Here is a 13,910-nt window from a genome sequence, read left to right on the forward strand (position 1 = left end):
TGGTGCTTCCCAGTCCCTACCATGTGCCTGCCATGGTTCTGACTTAAACTGCCCACATGAACTCAGTCCCCATGATAGTTCTCCACAAAGACAGGCCTGAGGAAGAGGAAATGGAAATACAGGTGACCCTTGAACAACACGGGTTGAACTGCGTAAGTCCACTTATATGGGATTTTTTTCAGTAGGTAGTGTAAATGTACTTATGATTTTCTTAATGATATTTTATTTTCTCTAGCTTATTTTATTGTAAGAATACAGCGTATAATACATATAACACAAAAGTATGTGTTAATCGACTGTTTATATTATCGGTGAAGCTTCTGGTCAGCAGCAGGCTGTCAGAAGTTCCGTTCTGGGGGCTGAAAAGCTCACCATGGACTTCTGACCACTGGGGTCAGCAGCTCTAGCCTCCATGTTGTTCAAGGGTCAACTATAGATATAAAAGGAGGTCACACAATGAGGACTTTTTAGCGTTGAAGACACAAGTTGGAGGATGATCACTAATGAGTTTGATGCTGTTTGACAGCTTTGCTCTGGTTGGCGGCGGTTTGGTGCTGCTTTGAGCAGGAACATTCCAAGTCAGCCACATGTCTCGTAGGTCTAGACATTGAACGACTCCTTCCTGAAGTCTCTTGCCGCAGAAACACGTGTGCTTGGCAGTTGAGTGCACTCCGGGTGTCCATATGGATGTTACATGTCCCTCTTTCTTCCTTCTTCTCTAAGGTGTTTGTCTTTGGCACTGTCACAGAATGGCTGCGTTTCTACAACAAGTGGCTGTACTGCTGCCTGTGGATTGTGAATGGCCTGCTGCAGTCCACTGGGTGGCCCTGTGTGGTTGCTGTCATGGGCAACTGGTTTGGGAAAGCTGGGTATGCCACCTCTTGAATTTTCTAAGTAGTTTTAATGTTGGATTTTTCAGATTTGTCAATTGATTTGATCCTTTCAACACTGCCCACTTCCTCCCTTCATTTAGAAAGTTAGACTAGTTCACAGAGAGGTTTCATGTAGAGTGTATTGGAAATGGTGTGGACCTTAGTGATGTCTAGCCCAGTCAGTCACCTCCACAACACCCTCGGGCCAGAGCCAGATTCTGAGTGTGGCTAAGGCAGCGCGTCTCATTTTTTTCTTTAATATCTCATGTGCCATCCCATCGGGTATCTTCCTGTGGGTTTTGCCTTCCTTTCCCTTTTTTGAGACTCAGTGATCTTCTTTAGCCTTCTTCCGTTAAACGTAAGGAAACTGAGGCCAAAAGCGATCCATGGGACTTGCCTAAGGTCACATAGCAATGGCTCTAATAAGATGCAGATGCAGAATGCCATCTTTGGGGCATTTCTCCCCTAACCCTTTAAGTAATTATTAGATCGTAGTTGAGTTTGTGTGTGTGATGTGGGCCAAAGTGTGAGGACAGGCACCTGCTAAAGTATCTTCTGGGCTACCAGGAAGAAGAGCCATACTTAATTTACAGGATGGAAATTAGTTGAGCTACCCAGAGACTTGGCTCTGTTTATGTCATTACTTGTGCTACTCCAATTTCAGGAATATTATTAATTTGAATTCCTGTTATTTTTGTAGTTATGTGTGTGAGATACACATTTATTTTAATCGATGGCTCTATCTTTTCTGCTTGTTTGCACTTTTACATTGGAGCCAGTTACGCCCCAGACACTGTCCACCAGCGCAGCGATCCGCGCATGCTCCGACCTGTCCTCTCGGTTCCCAGCTTCCTCGGTTTCACAGTGGGGGAGAAATGGTGCTTGCTTGCTATTGATCTGTAACCTTGTGAAAGTTCACCTATGAAATGTCTGTGGTCAGAAGAAGCACCACTTAGCTGAGAAGGCTCTGATTATGTTTCAGTGTGCTAGGGATTCCTATTTCATTCTAGCTCTAGCATCACTGGTCTAACAATTGATTTTAAGAGGCTCTTGTTCCCTTATAGTTGGGTTTTCTTTTGGAGTGGGTGATGCTGTCTGCTCATGTGCTGTTTATTCTTAAGATTTTTAAGGTAAATTTTTAAAAAAAAATCTTAATTTCAGAGAGAGGAATGGAAAGGGGGGGGGAGAGAGAGAGAGAAACGTAAATGATGAGAGAGAGTCATTGATGGGCTGCTTCCCACACACCCCTCACTGGGGATGGAGCCCGCAACTCGGGCCTGTGCCCTGACTGGGAATCAAACCGTGATCTCCTGGATCCTAGGTCGATGCTCAACCGCTGAGCCATGTCCGCCAGGTGGTAATTTTTCCCCCATTCATGATTTTTTAAAATTATTCAAAGGCTACTTGTTCATTGTAGACAAACTAGGTAATATAAATGAGCAAAGAGAAATAAAGGCAAAACCACTGAAATCGTATCACTCAAAGATAATTACTTTGACATGTATCGTTTTGAGATCATTTTTATCTGAGTTTTTATAAATTGGGTATTTGATAGCAGTGACCGGGCAGGCTGACCACTTCCTTATTTCTGTGGATCAGTTACAAAGAAATAAAGAATTCAAGAAAGCCAGTACTATTTCTTCTTGAAAGTAAGACAATTTCTTTTTAAATAAGTAACACTAATGAGCGACATTAATAATGCTCTGCTTGCCACACGGTGACTTTTCCTGTGAAACATAACAGTTAACCACAATAAGACTGAAAACTTAAACTCATAGTTATTTTCAGCCAGTTTCCTATAAAAACATGTCTTTGGCCAGCAGGTGTTATTCAGAGCCTGGCCTTCTAACTCTTTCCTCCAAAACCTTCTTGACAGATCTTACAGGTTTTAGAGGATCTGGGCATTTTAGCATTGGAGAGGGAAACATAGAGATTACCTTGTTCAAATCACTTGTTTTCCAGGTGAAAAAAGTTGGGGCTTAGAGGAATGCAGTGATCTACTGAGGATATTGTCCGTAAAAGCTGTTACCTTGGATGAGTCAGGCCCCTTGTCAGGGTCAGAGCTTGTTAAAACACCGAGCCCTTTCCTGCACATCACTGCACTCAGCAGTCCAGGAGTCCAGGCTTTCCCCCTGAGAACACAGCCTCAGCTGTGACTGGCTTGAAATGAACAGTTGGAGGTGGCAGCCTCCGACTTGTGAGCAGCCTTTATTTTCCAGTGTTGCCTCCCTGTTCATTTCTAAGACTCCTCTTGTCTCAGTGAGGTTATAAAAATGTTTAAGGAGTTAGAGAATCTAACTCAGTGTGTTATTAATATGTATCAACTAGATAAAATACAAATGTGAACTTTAAAAAAATTAACTTTTCTTAACCCCATTTTCTTCCACCAGTCTTATGGTCATTGGCTGTGTTCAGAGCTAATCCTTTTTCTCCAAGACGGTTGTAAAAGCTAGTTTCCCTTCTACCAGATTTCCCTTTACCCACTCACCTTTTAAAAAATGGCTTTATTGAGGTATACAATAAGTTGTACAGTTTAAAATGTATTATTTGGTGAGTTTTGGCAAGAATACACCCATAAAACCATAGTTAAGATAATGGACAATCACCCCCAAAAGTTTCCTTAGGCTCTGTGGCAATTCCTTCCCCCACCTCTCCCAGTACCACCCCCCTCCCTCCCACTGCCACCTCCAGGCAACTACTGATCTGCTTTCTGGCACTTTAGTTAGTATTTTCTAAAATTGTATATAAGTGGAATCACGTAGTATGTACTCTTTCTTGTTTGTCTTGTTTCCCTCAGCATAATTAGAGATCCATTCATGTTGCATATTGATAGTCCATTCCTTTTCATAGCTGAATAGTAATCTGTTGTACCACAGTTTGGTGGTCTGTCCACCTGTTGAAGAACATTTGGGTTGTTTTCAACTTTTAACTATTACAGCTAAAGCTACTGTGAACATTTGTGTACAAATCCTTGTATGGACATATGCTTTCATTTCCCTTGGATAAATAAATACCTTGAAGTAGAATGGCTAGATCATATGGTAGGAATGTTTATATCTTTTTATGAAATTGGCAGTCTCTTCCATGTGGTTGTACCATTTTACATTTTTGCCAGGAGAGTGTAAAGGGTTCTAGTTGCTGTATATCTTTGCCAACACTTGTTATGCTCAGTCTTTTTTATTTTAGCTGTTCTGTAGCTATATAGTGATACCTCATTGTGGGTTTAATTTGAATTTTCCTAATGTCTGATGATGTTGAGCATCTTTTCATGTGCTTATTTGCATATTTTTATATGTGAAGTAGCTATTAAAAATTTTTGCCCCTTCTCAATTTTTTTAAAATTTTGAGATGATTGTAGAGTCATACTCTTTAAGATTTTATTCATTGTCTCTTTTCATATTATTGAGTTTTGAGAGTTTTTATATTCCAGATACAAATCTCATCAGAAGAACGATATGCAATATTTTCTCTTCCAATCTGTGGTCTTTTTAAATTCTCTTAATAGTTTCTTTCAGTGAGCCACAAATTAAACTTCTGTATTAATAAAGTCTCAGAGTTAGAAGAGACCTGATGTTTTGCCATGTGGGTGTACTTAAAAATCTTAAAATAGAACGTTGATTCTCTGTAATGTGAATCTTGATTGTTTTGGCTATTCTGTATTTGATCTGCGGATCGATTCCCTTCTCACTCTGCTGTGTTCCGTTTCCCGCTGTTCTCCGTTTTAGCCGAGGTGTTGTCTTTGGCCTCTGGAGCGCCTGTGCTTCGGTGGGCAACATTCTGGGAGCGTGCCTGGCCTCTTCTGTTCTGCAGTATGGTTACGAGGTAGGTATTTCTTTCTAGCCTTTTTTCAAGTTTATAAATGTATTTTGTGTTTGTTTTATTGTTTAAGGAAATAATACTGTGGCTGTTTAAATGCATATTGAGCTGTGTCTGGGTTGGGCAGGGCTTGTGTTAAAAGTGAACAAACTTGACAAATGGAAACACATAGCAGCGTTATTTCTGGAGAATACCCAAATCTAAAGACAAATAATCAGTTGGGAAAAGGTATTTGCAGCTCATGTTACAGGTAAAGAGCTGATCTTCTTAATATAAAAAAGCACCCACAACTTGGTCAGAAAAAGAGCAACAACACAGAGAAAAGGGAAAGGACTTGAATGTGTAGCTGATGACAAGGGAACAGGAGCAGCTTGTGAACATGTGAAAAGAAATCCCACTTCACTTATGACTTTACCCTTTGATATTTATTGAGCTCCTCTAAGTGCCTCTGGGCAGTAGAGAATGGACAGTGGCTTAGGGGACAAAGCTCTGCTCTTCTGGAGCTTGGGTGCTGGTCGGAGGAGAAATGCAAATGAAAGCCACACTGTGAAAAGGCAAGAAACTGCGCTGGACATTCATTAGGTTGGCAGAAACCCCAGAGTGTGAGAGTACATTGTGTTTGTGAGGGTGACGAAGCGGGCATTGTGGTCGGCCACGGAAACAGCCCCTCGCTGGCTCAGCGTTGCGTGAGCATTGCGGCTGCTCTGCCCGAGCGGCCCGCCTCCCGGTAACCCCGCAGGTGGGTGTGCTCAGCACACAGATGATGTATGTGCAGGGCTCTTTCCTTCAGCGTTTGTCACAGCAGAACGTTGAAAACGAGTGTCGGCCGAAAGGGAATCGCTAAACCGCGACATACCCGTTCGGTGGAGTGCCGTGTGGCTGTGGCGTGGGACTGCAGGGCTCTCTGTAGCGACAGGTGAAGGTCTCAGTGGGCTATTCAGTGAAGAAAGCAAGGGCACAGCTGCTCCCACGTGGCTGCTGAGTGACAGTTTTCCTAGACGGTCACTGTGCTGTTTGCTGTAACTGATCTGCAACGTTTTGAGAAAAGACAGTTCTGGAAAAAAGCAAGCAAGCAAGGGTGCCAGTGTGTATTGAATGACACCGTTTGTGTAAAATGGAGGAAGACGGCAAGCGTACACATTTGTACTGGCTCGTGTGTTTCTAAAACCACCTCTGGAAAGTAAAAAATGCAGTAACAATAGTTACATGAGGATTGGGTGGGAGAAGGGGTGCGGGGGAGTTTTTACTATACATCTATTTTTTGTTGCTTGAATTATGTAAGTGTTGCCCATTCAGAAACCTGAATAATTAAAAGTAGGTAAGTTGCTCTTTTAAAGAGTAGATAAAGTTTCAGACACCTGTCTGAAGAATTTGGCCTACTCAGGGTCAATGGGAAGTCCTTCCCATGTTCACGGTCATCTTCATTCTAGGATTGTAGGTTCCCACCTGGATTGTACTAATTGGTTCAGATGGGAATTTCTGTTCACTCTATGGGATGCTCCTACATTTGACTTTTGAAAACACCGGTTTTGTCATTGTCTGGTTAAAAACTTTAGGCTGTCTATCCACATGAGGCTCCATTGTCTATTAAATAAAATTCAGCTACGAAGCCTGGCTTTGAGAGTCTTTAATCTTGGTATCACCTTTCTGAATCAGTTTCGTATCCCGTTACGTCCCAGCAGAAGCCCTCTGCCTTGACTGTGAGGATGGCTTTCCATCTCACTCCCGCCTGGTGCTTTTGCTTCTGTTGCGCCTGGCAAGATGGTCAGTTGCTTTGATCTTTAGCTTTTCCTTAAAGCATTGTGTAGCTACTTCAGCCTCTTTAGCAGTTTCCTTCTAAATTCCTGTACGTGTTTCTTACTAGGACTGGGCTGCCTCATTTATTCACTACATGCTGCCTTCTGTTACCGTTTTGTTTATTGTTTGATCCCCTCAAATGGATAGAATGTCTTTGACAGCAGGTACTGCTCTGATGCAAAGAATGAGATTTTTGGAGCTAGTCCTCATTTCACAATCGTAACAGTACCACTCAGTGTTTACCCTCTCTGAGCCTCATAGAGTCATTGGGAAAAATCAAAGAAAACCAGTAAAACACAGCTCAGCGCCTGGCACAGGCTGAGCACTCAGCACTCATTTTCTTCCCAGTCTCCCAGTCCTTCTCGCCCCACTCCCCACCCCTCAGCCCCCACCTTCCACATGTGCCTCTGATAAATGTCGCAGATGTGTAAGGAGCACCTGCCCTCTCTCCTCCAGTACGCCTTTCTGGTGACCGCGGCTGTGCAGTTTGCTGGTGGGATCATCATCTTCTTTGGACTCCTGGTGTCACCTGAAGAAATTGGTAAGGACAAACTGTCACTTCTGTTCAGAACTTCTTACTCTTATGGCAAAGAGACATCTGGGGCCAGGAAAGCCAGTCTCTTTTTCCCTAGGAGAATTGGGAGCTCCTTTCAGTGGGGTAAAGGAGCAGTATTGCTCTCGTGTCCTGTGTTCAGCTAAGCCCGGCACAGCCACGCGTGTTCGAGGCCAGTGAGGCTCACCTGTTACAGATATGGGGAAAACTCATCATTTGCAAATGAGTTTATAATTGAGACACTGGTTAGAAATTAGCATGGATGTGTTTCTTATTTCACTTCTTGGGACAGATTTCTTTTCCTTCATAAAAATAATTTAGTGTGATACTTATCTTTGGTTAAAACAGAATTCGTACAAGCGAAACCATAGAAGCAAATAGATATGTGATTCTATCTTTTGAATGTTATTTAATGTCTACCCATAAGTAATGATCCATGCAAAGCACTCAGCACAACTCGGCCACCTGGGAGGCGCTCTGTAAGTGATGCTGTCACTGTGGTTTCAGGTCTCCCAGGCATTGAGGCAGAAGAAAATTTTGAAGAGTCGCACAAGCCATTAATTAATGGTGCTGAAAGTGAAGATGAAGTCGAGCCTCACTATCCAGTCCAAGAAGGCGGCACTGTCACCCAAGTCCAGGCAATAAGCTTTTATCAGGCTTGTTGCCTTCCTGGAGTTATTCCGGTAAGGATTGTGCAGATCGCCTTACCACAGCCAGTGATGTTAGAGCCCGGAGATGACCCTGTCTGGGACAAAGCCTCTTCAAGTATTTAGCTTCTCCCAGATACTTTAATTTGGAAACATATGTTCAGAGAAATATTGGATAGTGCCCCCAGCCTATTTTTATATTGGCACCACTGGAAATTTTTTCAGATACCTGATGCAGAGGTTGGCAAACCTTTTGTGTGAAGAGCCAGATAATAAATGTTTTCAGCTTTGGGGGGGGGGTGGTGGTGGTGTCTACACAGTCTCTGCCACAACTACTTGAGAACAAAAGAAATGGATCACATGGAATGAATGGGCATCCCAGATTTGGCCCTGAGCCCTCGCTTTCTGACCCTGACCTAGCATCTGAGTAAGAAGGCAGAGTGGTATTTTTAAATATATACTTTATGGCCTGTTGCAGTATTATAAAACTATATGTCAGCCAGGAGGGGTTTTGAATGGGCCGTGAAATCTGCCCTATTTGCCAATAATCTTATTCTAGGAGAAACAGTTGTTTGCCCTTTTATGAAAAGGTCCAGAGCAAAGTACTCCACAGTATTTCTTGGTAGTGCATTCCAGTGTTTCCACAACCTTGACAGGAGAACTTTCTAACGTCTGAACTAAATCCCTTCTGCTGCAGTTTTTCTGTCTTGATGTTTCGGGCGCTCTAGCACGGGAGTGGAAGTTAAGAGGCCTAGGTTATGTTTCCAGCTTACCCACTAACTCTCTGTAAGCCTGGGGTAAGTCACTCAGCCCGTCCTTGTGTCTCAGTTCCCCTTCCTGTGGAGTAAAAAGCTCACCAGTCTCCCCTGGGGTCTAGAACACTGGGTTATTGCATTGTGAACGTGCACCTGCTTTTATTTTATTTCATTTTATTAAAATATATATTTATTGATTTCAGAGAGAGGAAGGGAGAGAGAGAAACATCAATGATGAGTCACTGATCCTCTGCCTCCTGCATGACCCCTGCTGGGGATCGAGCCCACAACCTGGGCACGTGCCCTGACTGGGAATCAAATTGTGATCTCCTAGATCACAGGTTGATGCTCAACTGCTGAGCAATGTGGGCCAGGCTCGCACCTGCTTTTATTTAATTGTTCAGTGGTACTTTCTGAATGTAGCCCCTGAGCTAGATTGAGTTTGCAGATTGTCATATGTCATGCTTATCAGTTCCCTTCTGCCTGTGCCCCCGAGCTAAGAGAAATGACATTTGCAACAGATAGTTAAGTATGAGTTCAAATGTGAGTGTTCCTATGATTCTTTAAAAGATGGTGTATAATATAAGGGAAATGCAAGTTCCTTTAGGCCTGTTCTTATGCTGAAGATAAGTATTTTTAAACTAGTTATTAAAATATTTTGCTGGTAATAGATTAATTTCTGAGAAGTTAAATTCTTGGTGACTAAATATGGACTCTTTGGCTATACCTTTGTATTTCCCCAGCTGTTCCTGACTTGGGAGGGGACGTAAAGGAAATCTAGTTAACTTAATTCCTTTGTTTCTGTAGCGTGCTGTCTGGACACATGCACTCATGACCGGGACTTGGCTTTCTAGGGGGTGGCTGTGGCCTGGCCAGGGAAGCTGTTTTAAAACAAGTAGTACCTGGGGAATAACTGGCTGCTTCAGGGAAGGGAATATACTAGCCAGACAGCCTTTGAAGTCAGCCTCTCCGTTCCTCCCCCGCTTCCCTTTGATGCTGAACGTCAGGATTTCCTGGTAATGTTGAAAATGGAGCCTTAGCCCACTGCCATCTTAAGGCAGCTGCACCTTTTATTCCTCAAAGTAGAGCCAAAGGCCCATGGAGGTCATGTTCTTTCCTTTTTGACTCACCAGAGGTACTCTTTGCTTTTCCACTGGACATGGGAATGTCAAGCTTTTGGAAACTATAATGTGAAAGTCGTTGTAATGTTGATGCTTTTCTTAGACCTTGAAACTATAGTTTGGGCATGTAATTCTCCATCGTTCATCATACTAACTTTGCAGGAAATAGAAGAACCAAAATAGTTTCGCTGCTTGCAGTAGAAGGTGTGATGCTTGCTGGATTTATTTGCTTTTGGTTAGTGCTAGTTAGCGGCATGAGTATCTTTAATGTTTGTCCACATAAAGAAATACGAGTATGTGCCCTGCCTTACAGGTTCAAAACACTGGTTTGCTTCTACCAGAGAACTGAAAGGAGGAGAGACGGGAGAATTAGGAGATGGTCATCTGTGTTTCTATTCCAGAGGCCTTTCTAGGAGCTAATGGCGATAAAGAGAAGGGGAGACTAGGTCATGTCAGGCCAGTGGGAATTGGTAGAAATGGTTCCTTTCACAGTCAGGTGGTTGGTCCCAGCCTCCTACTTTGCTTAGCTTTTCAGTTACGTTAGAAGTCGTGGTCCCGTGCTGCCTGCTCCGCACTGACAGTGAGTGCTTCCCTTACAGTACTCGCTGGCCTATGCCTGCTTGAAGCTGGTGAACTACTCCTTCTTCTTCTGGCTGCCCTTTTACCTGAGCAGCAACTTCAGGTGGAAGGAGGCAGAAGCTGATCGGCTGTCTATTTGGTACGATGTTGGAGGAATTATAGGTAATGCCCGTATGCATCTTTTTCAGTAGTGGTTAGTCTCTAGTAATCTTTTCCTAGGTTATGAAATCTGATATCATTTAAAGTTTTATTACTTATTCCACAGCTAGTTTTCCTAAACTGTCTTACCAGTAAACAGCCAAACTTTTTTGCGGGGGAAAAAAAAGTCCGTAGAAAAGAGCCAGCCTACAGCAGCCCTGATTTCTGGGACTCTTCTTCTCAGTCCTTTGTTGACAGATCTGTTCTTTTTTCTTCTTCTTTGTTTTATTTTATTTTTAAAAAATATGTTTTTATTGATTTCAGAGAGAGGAAGGGAGAGGGAGAGAGAGACAGAAACATCAATGATGAGAGAGTCATTGATCTGCTGCCTCCTGCACGCCCCTGACTGGGGATCGAACCCACAACCTGGGCATGTGCCCTGATAGGGATTTGGACTGCAATCTCCTGGTTCATAGGTCGACGCTCAACCACTTAGCCACGCCAGCTGGGCTGGATCTGTTCTTTGGTCTTGGGATGTTTCCCTCTGTGACCTCTTTTAATGTAACCCTTGCGTACACTTTCAGTGTATCTTAGTTCTTAGCTAAACACATCCACTTAGTGTATGATTGTCAGATCAGAGGTGGGAATAGTAGCAGGGATTAATTTCGTATTTTGTAGCTGCTTTGTACACAGCAGATCTTAGTAGCGACTTTTTGTTACAGCTGGAAGTGTAACCAGTAAGAAACTTTTAAATAAGATGGGCACACAGAATGCGTTTTAATGGGTATGACTTAAATGGCTATGACAAAGGCTTAATATCCTTTCTGTAATGTTTACATTCAGAGTTGTGGTAAGACTGAACTGCCCTGGGCCATGAAAGCACCGGTGTGTCCTTAGGTGATACACTACTATTGCATTTGAACTTGTTTGCCCTAATTCTTAGGTCCAGAGCCAAAGGTGAGGTTGCTTCCTTTACACCTGACCGTACTTCCGTGTCCTGCTGTCTGATGAAGGTGCCCCAAATGTCCCCTATCCCCTAGAACTTAACACGGGACCGTATCTAAATGTGATGCTGTTGCTTTTTAAACATCAGAACCTGTTATTATTAGGCCATAGTTGCTGCATTTAACTTTAGTGAATATTTATTGGCTGCTACTAATAGCCTATGAGGCATGGTCCGTAATCATTTATTATTATTATTATTTTTTAAATATATCTTTATTGATTTCAGAGAGAGGAAAGGAGAGAGAGAGATAGGAACATCAATGATGAGAGAGTCATTGATCGAGCCCGCAACCCGGGCATGTGCACTGACCAGGAATCGAACCCTGATCGCCTGGATCTTAGGTTGATGCTCAACCGCTGAGCCACGCCCAGCCGGGCTGTAATCATTTTTTAAACAGAAAAATCTGGAAAGGCTTTTGCAGCTGATTTGAGAAGACGACAGTGGGTGGTTCTGGTGATTTTCCCTTTTTTCTTACTTTGGTGTCTGATTTGTGGTGTCCTGTCCCCATCTGCCATTGTGACGATTAATCGGTAATCTTCTGTAGGGAAATTAGGGAGGGAACTTTCCAGAGAGTCAGCCATCTTTCTGCATAGACCAGTGTTAGGATCATGATGGCAGGTGGAGGGTACCTGATGAGCAAGTTCCAGGTAACTAGGCTAAGTTATAAATGATTTTGATTGTGATGCACTCTTTGTGCCTGAAGGTGGAACTCTGCAAGGCTTCATCTCTGATGTGTTACAGAAGAGAGCGCCAGTTTTAGCTCTGAGTTTACTTCTGGCAATCGGGTCCCTGGTTGGATACAGTCGTGAGTATTCCCTTGCAATTAAATTATTCTCCTGATCTCTTAGGACTAAAGCATTTGCCTTGAGTCAGTGACCAACCCTGGGGAGATCCCGGAGAACAGCTACAAAGGCATGATATGGGACCTCCATATTGTCCTGTGAATATCTGTTGAAAGTATCATCAATAGTTTTATTTGTGTTGGGGAGGAAACTGGCATCTCTTCTGCTTTGTTAGTTTGTTTAAAAGCTTGCTTGGGAGTGTATATGCTTTGTTTGAGGGTAGGCTCCAGAAGGACAGGATTAGAGCCAATAAAACAATAAAACGGAAAGGGTTTCAAAAGAGGAAAGATGGTAATTAGTGGGTTTGATATATGTCCCTTAAGATGCTGCTGAGATTGGAGTAGGGTTTTTCTGTAGCTTTTAGAAGTCTCATTAGCTTGAGCACTAGCAAGAGGTAGACATTACAAATAAAAGTTGGAAGAGGCCATGAAAGAGTTGTATCCCTTTGTTGTGTCTGGGCGGGATCTGCGAGGTCCCAGAGACCCAGACCTTTGTGGACCGTCCAGTCCACATGTGATGCGCTTTTAAAGTCAGCATGCTGTTTCTGTGTCTTTCTTCCCAGGTTCTCCAAACGATAAGTCCATTAATGCGCTCCTGATGGCTGTCACAGGTATGACATCTGGTTCTGTTTCACTGTTCTATTTCCTCTATAAGTAAAAAGGGAAAAAGGAAACAATTTCCTTCAGTTTGAGTTACACTTAACCTTAATTACAGAGAATTCAGAGGGTTAAAAGGAAAGATTTTGTTTCTCTGCTGTTATGTGGCCACCTCTATCCTTTTGTTCCAGAATCAATCCCTTTGGACAGAAGTGTCCTAACAGTTTTTGTTTTTTAAAATATATCTTTATTGATTTCAGAGAGAGGAAGGGAGAGGGAGAGAGAGAGAGATAGAAACCTCAATGATGAGAGAGTCATTGATCGGCTGCCTCCTGCACGCCCCGGACTGGGGATCGAGCCCGCAACCCGGGCATGTGCCCTGACCAGGAATGGAACCGTGATCTCCTGGGTCCTAGGTTGATGCTCGACCGCTGAGTCACGCCCGGCCGGGCTGTCCTGACAGTTCTGATCGTGCTCCAGCTTCTCACATCACTTCTGGAAGTGGCTTAGGAAGCTGCCACACTGGACACTAATTCACCAGCTTTCAAAAAGCCCAGTGCAGCTAGTTTTTGTCCTGTGTTGGAATTGTTCAGTATTTCTTCACTCCAGCACCAGATGAAACAATTGAGTGCAGCTAGGGACCATGTTATGGAAAAATTTCTCATTTTTAAACTTTAGATCATACTCAGGATAGTGAGAGCCTCTCATGCTGCCTGAGCGTTATGGAGCTGATTGCAGCCTTGTATACAGATTCATGTGGGCCAGCTCCTGCGTGACCCTCGGACAGCCTCCCGCGAGCAGCGCAGAGAGGCCCCCTGCACTGTTCAATCCCATTTTCTCATCTTTCATTTTTCATCAGGTTTGGTTGGATCTGGTAGTCAGAGGCTCTGTGATGCACAGCTGCTGGGACAGAACTTGACAAGCTAGTGCAATTAGTTACTGATGAAGTGTGCCTCACAGGACTGGGAAGGCTGTGTGTGCACTATGTGTTTTGTATCTTTAGTTTCTATAAAATGCGCTAGTGTGTCATGTAATTCAAGAAGGGATTTCAGAAAAGTGGATGGTAACTCGTTTGAAGATGATACTGCCTGGGGGAGTTTTCGTTTTCACTAGCTCTTTTTCCCTTTCTTTCTGTTTCTCTCCAACATACCGATTGAAATTGTGGGATGTTTGCCGTGTTCACTAGAT

The 13,910-nt window shown here is 43.3% G+C and overlaps 1 protein-coding gene and 1 non-coding gene across 3 annotated transcripts in view; both read left to right on the forward strand.

Annotated features, from left to right (window-relative positions):
• SLC37A3 (solute carrier family 37 member 3) overlaps positions 1-13,910 on the forward strand; it is a 41,613-nt gene that overhangs the window by 20,333 nt on the left and 7,370 nt on the right. For both annotated transcript variants that reach the window (XM_087820982.1, XM_087820981.1), the window contains exons 7-13: positions 724-869; positions 4,598-4,694; positions 6,942-7,026; positions 7,546-7,721; positions 10,161-10,302; positions 11,988-12,089; positions 12,689-12,736. In XM_087820982.1, the coding sequence (XP_087677108.1) occupies positions 724-869; positions 4,598-4,694; positions 6,942-7,026; positions 7,546-7,721; positions 10,161-10,302; positions 11,988-12,089; positions 12,689-12,736 (796 nt within the window). The remainder of the gene's footprint in view (positions 1-723; positions 870-4,597; positions 4,695-6,941; positions 7,027-7,545; positions 7,722-10,160; positions 10,303-11,987; positions 12,090-12,688; positions 12,737-13,910) is intronic.
• On the forward strand, positions 5,645-5,742 carry LOC148092178 (small nucleolar RNA SNORA16B/SNORA16A family). Its single transcript, XR_015715211.1, has one exon. It is a non-coding gene; the product is annotated as a small nucleolar RNA SNORA16B/SNORA16A family (small nucleolar RNA).

Source organism: Miniopterus natalensis, chromosome 10 (assembly GCF_054644295.1).
Source record: "Miniopterus natalensis isolate mMinNat1 chromosome 10, mMinNat1.hap1, whole genome shotgun sequence".
Taxonomy (NCBI): domain Eukaryota; kingdom Metazoa; phylum Chordata; class Mammalia; order Chiroptera; family Miniopteridae; genus Miniopterus; species Miniopterus natalensis.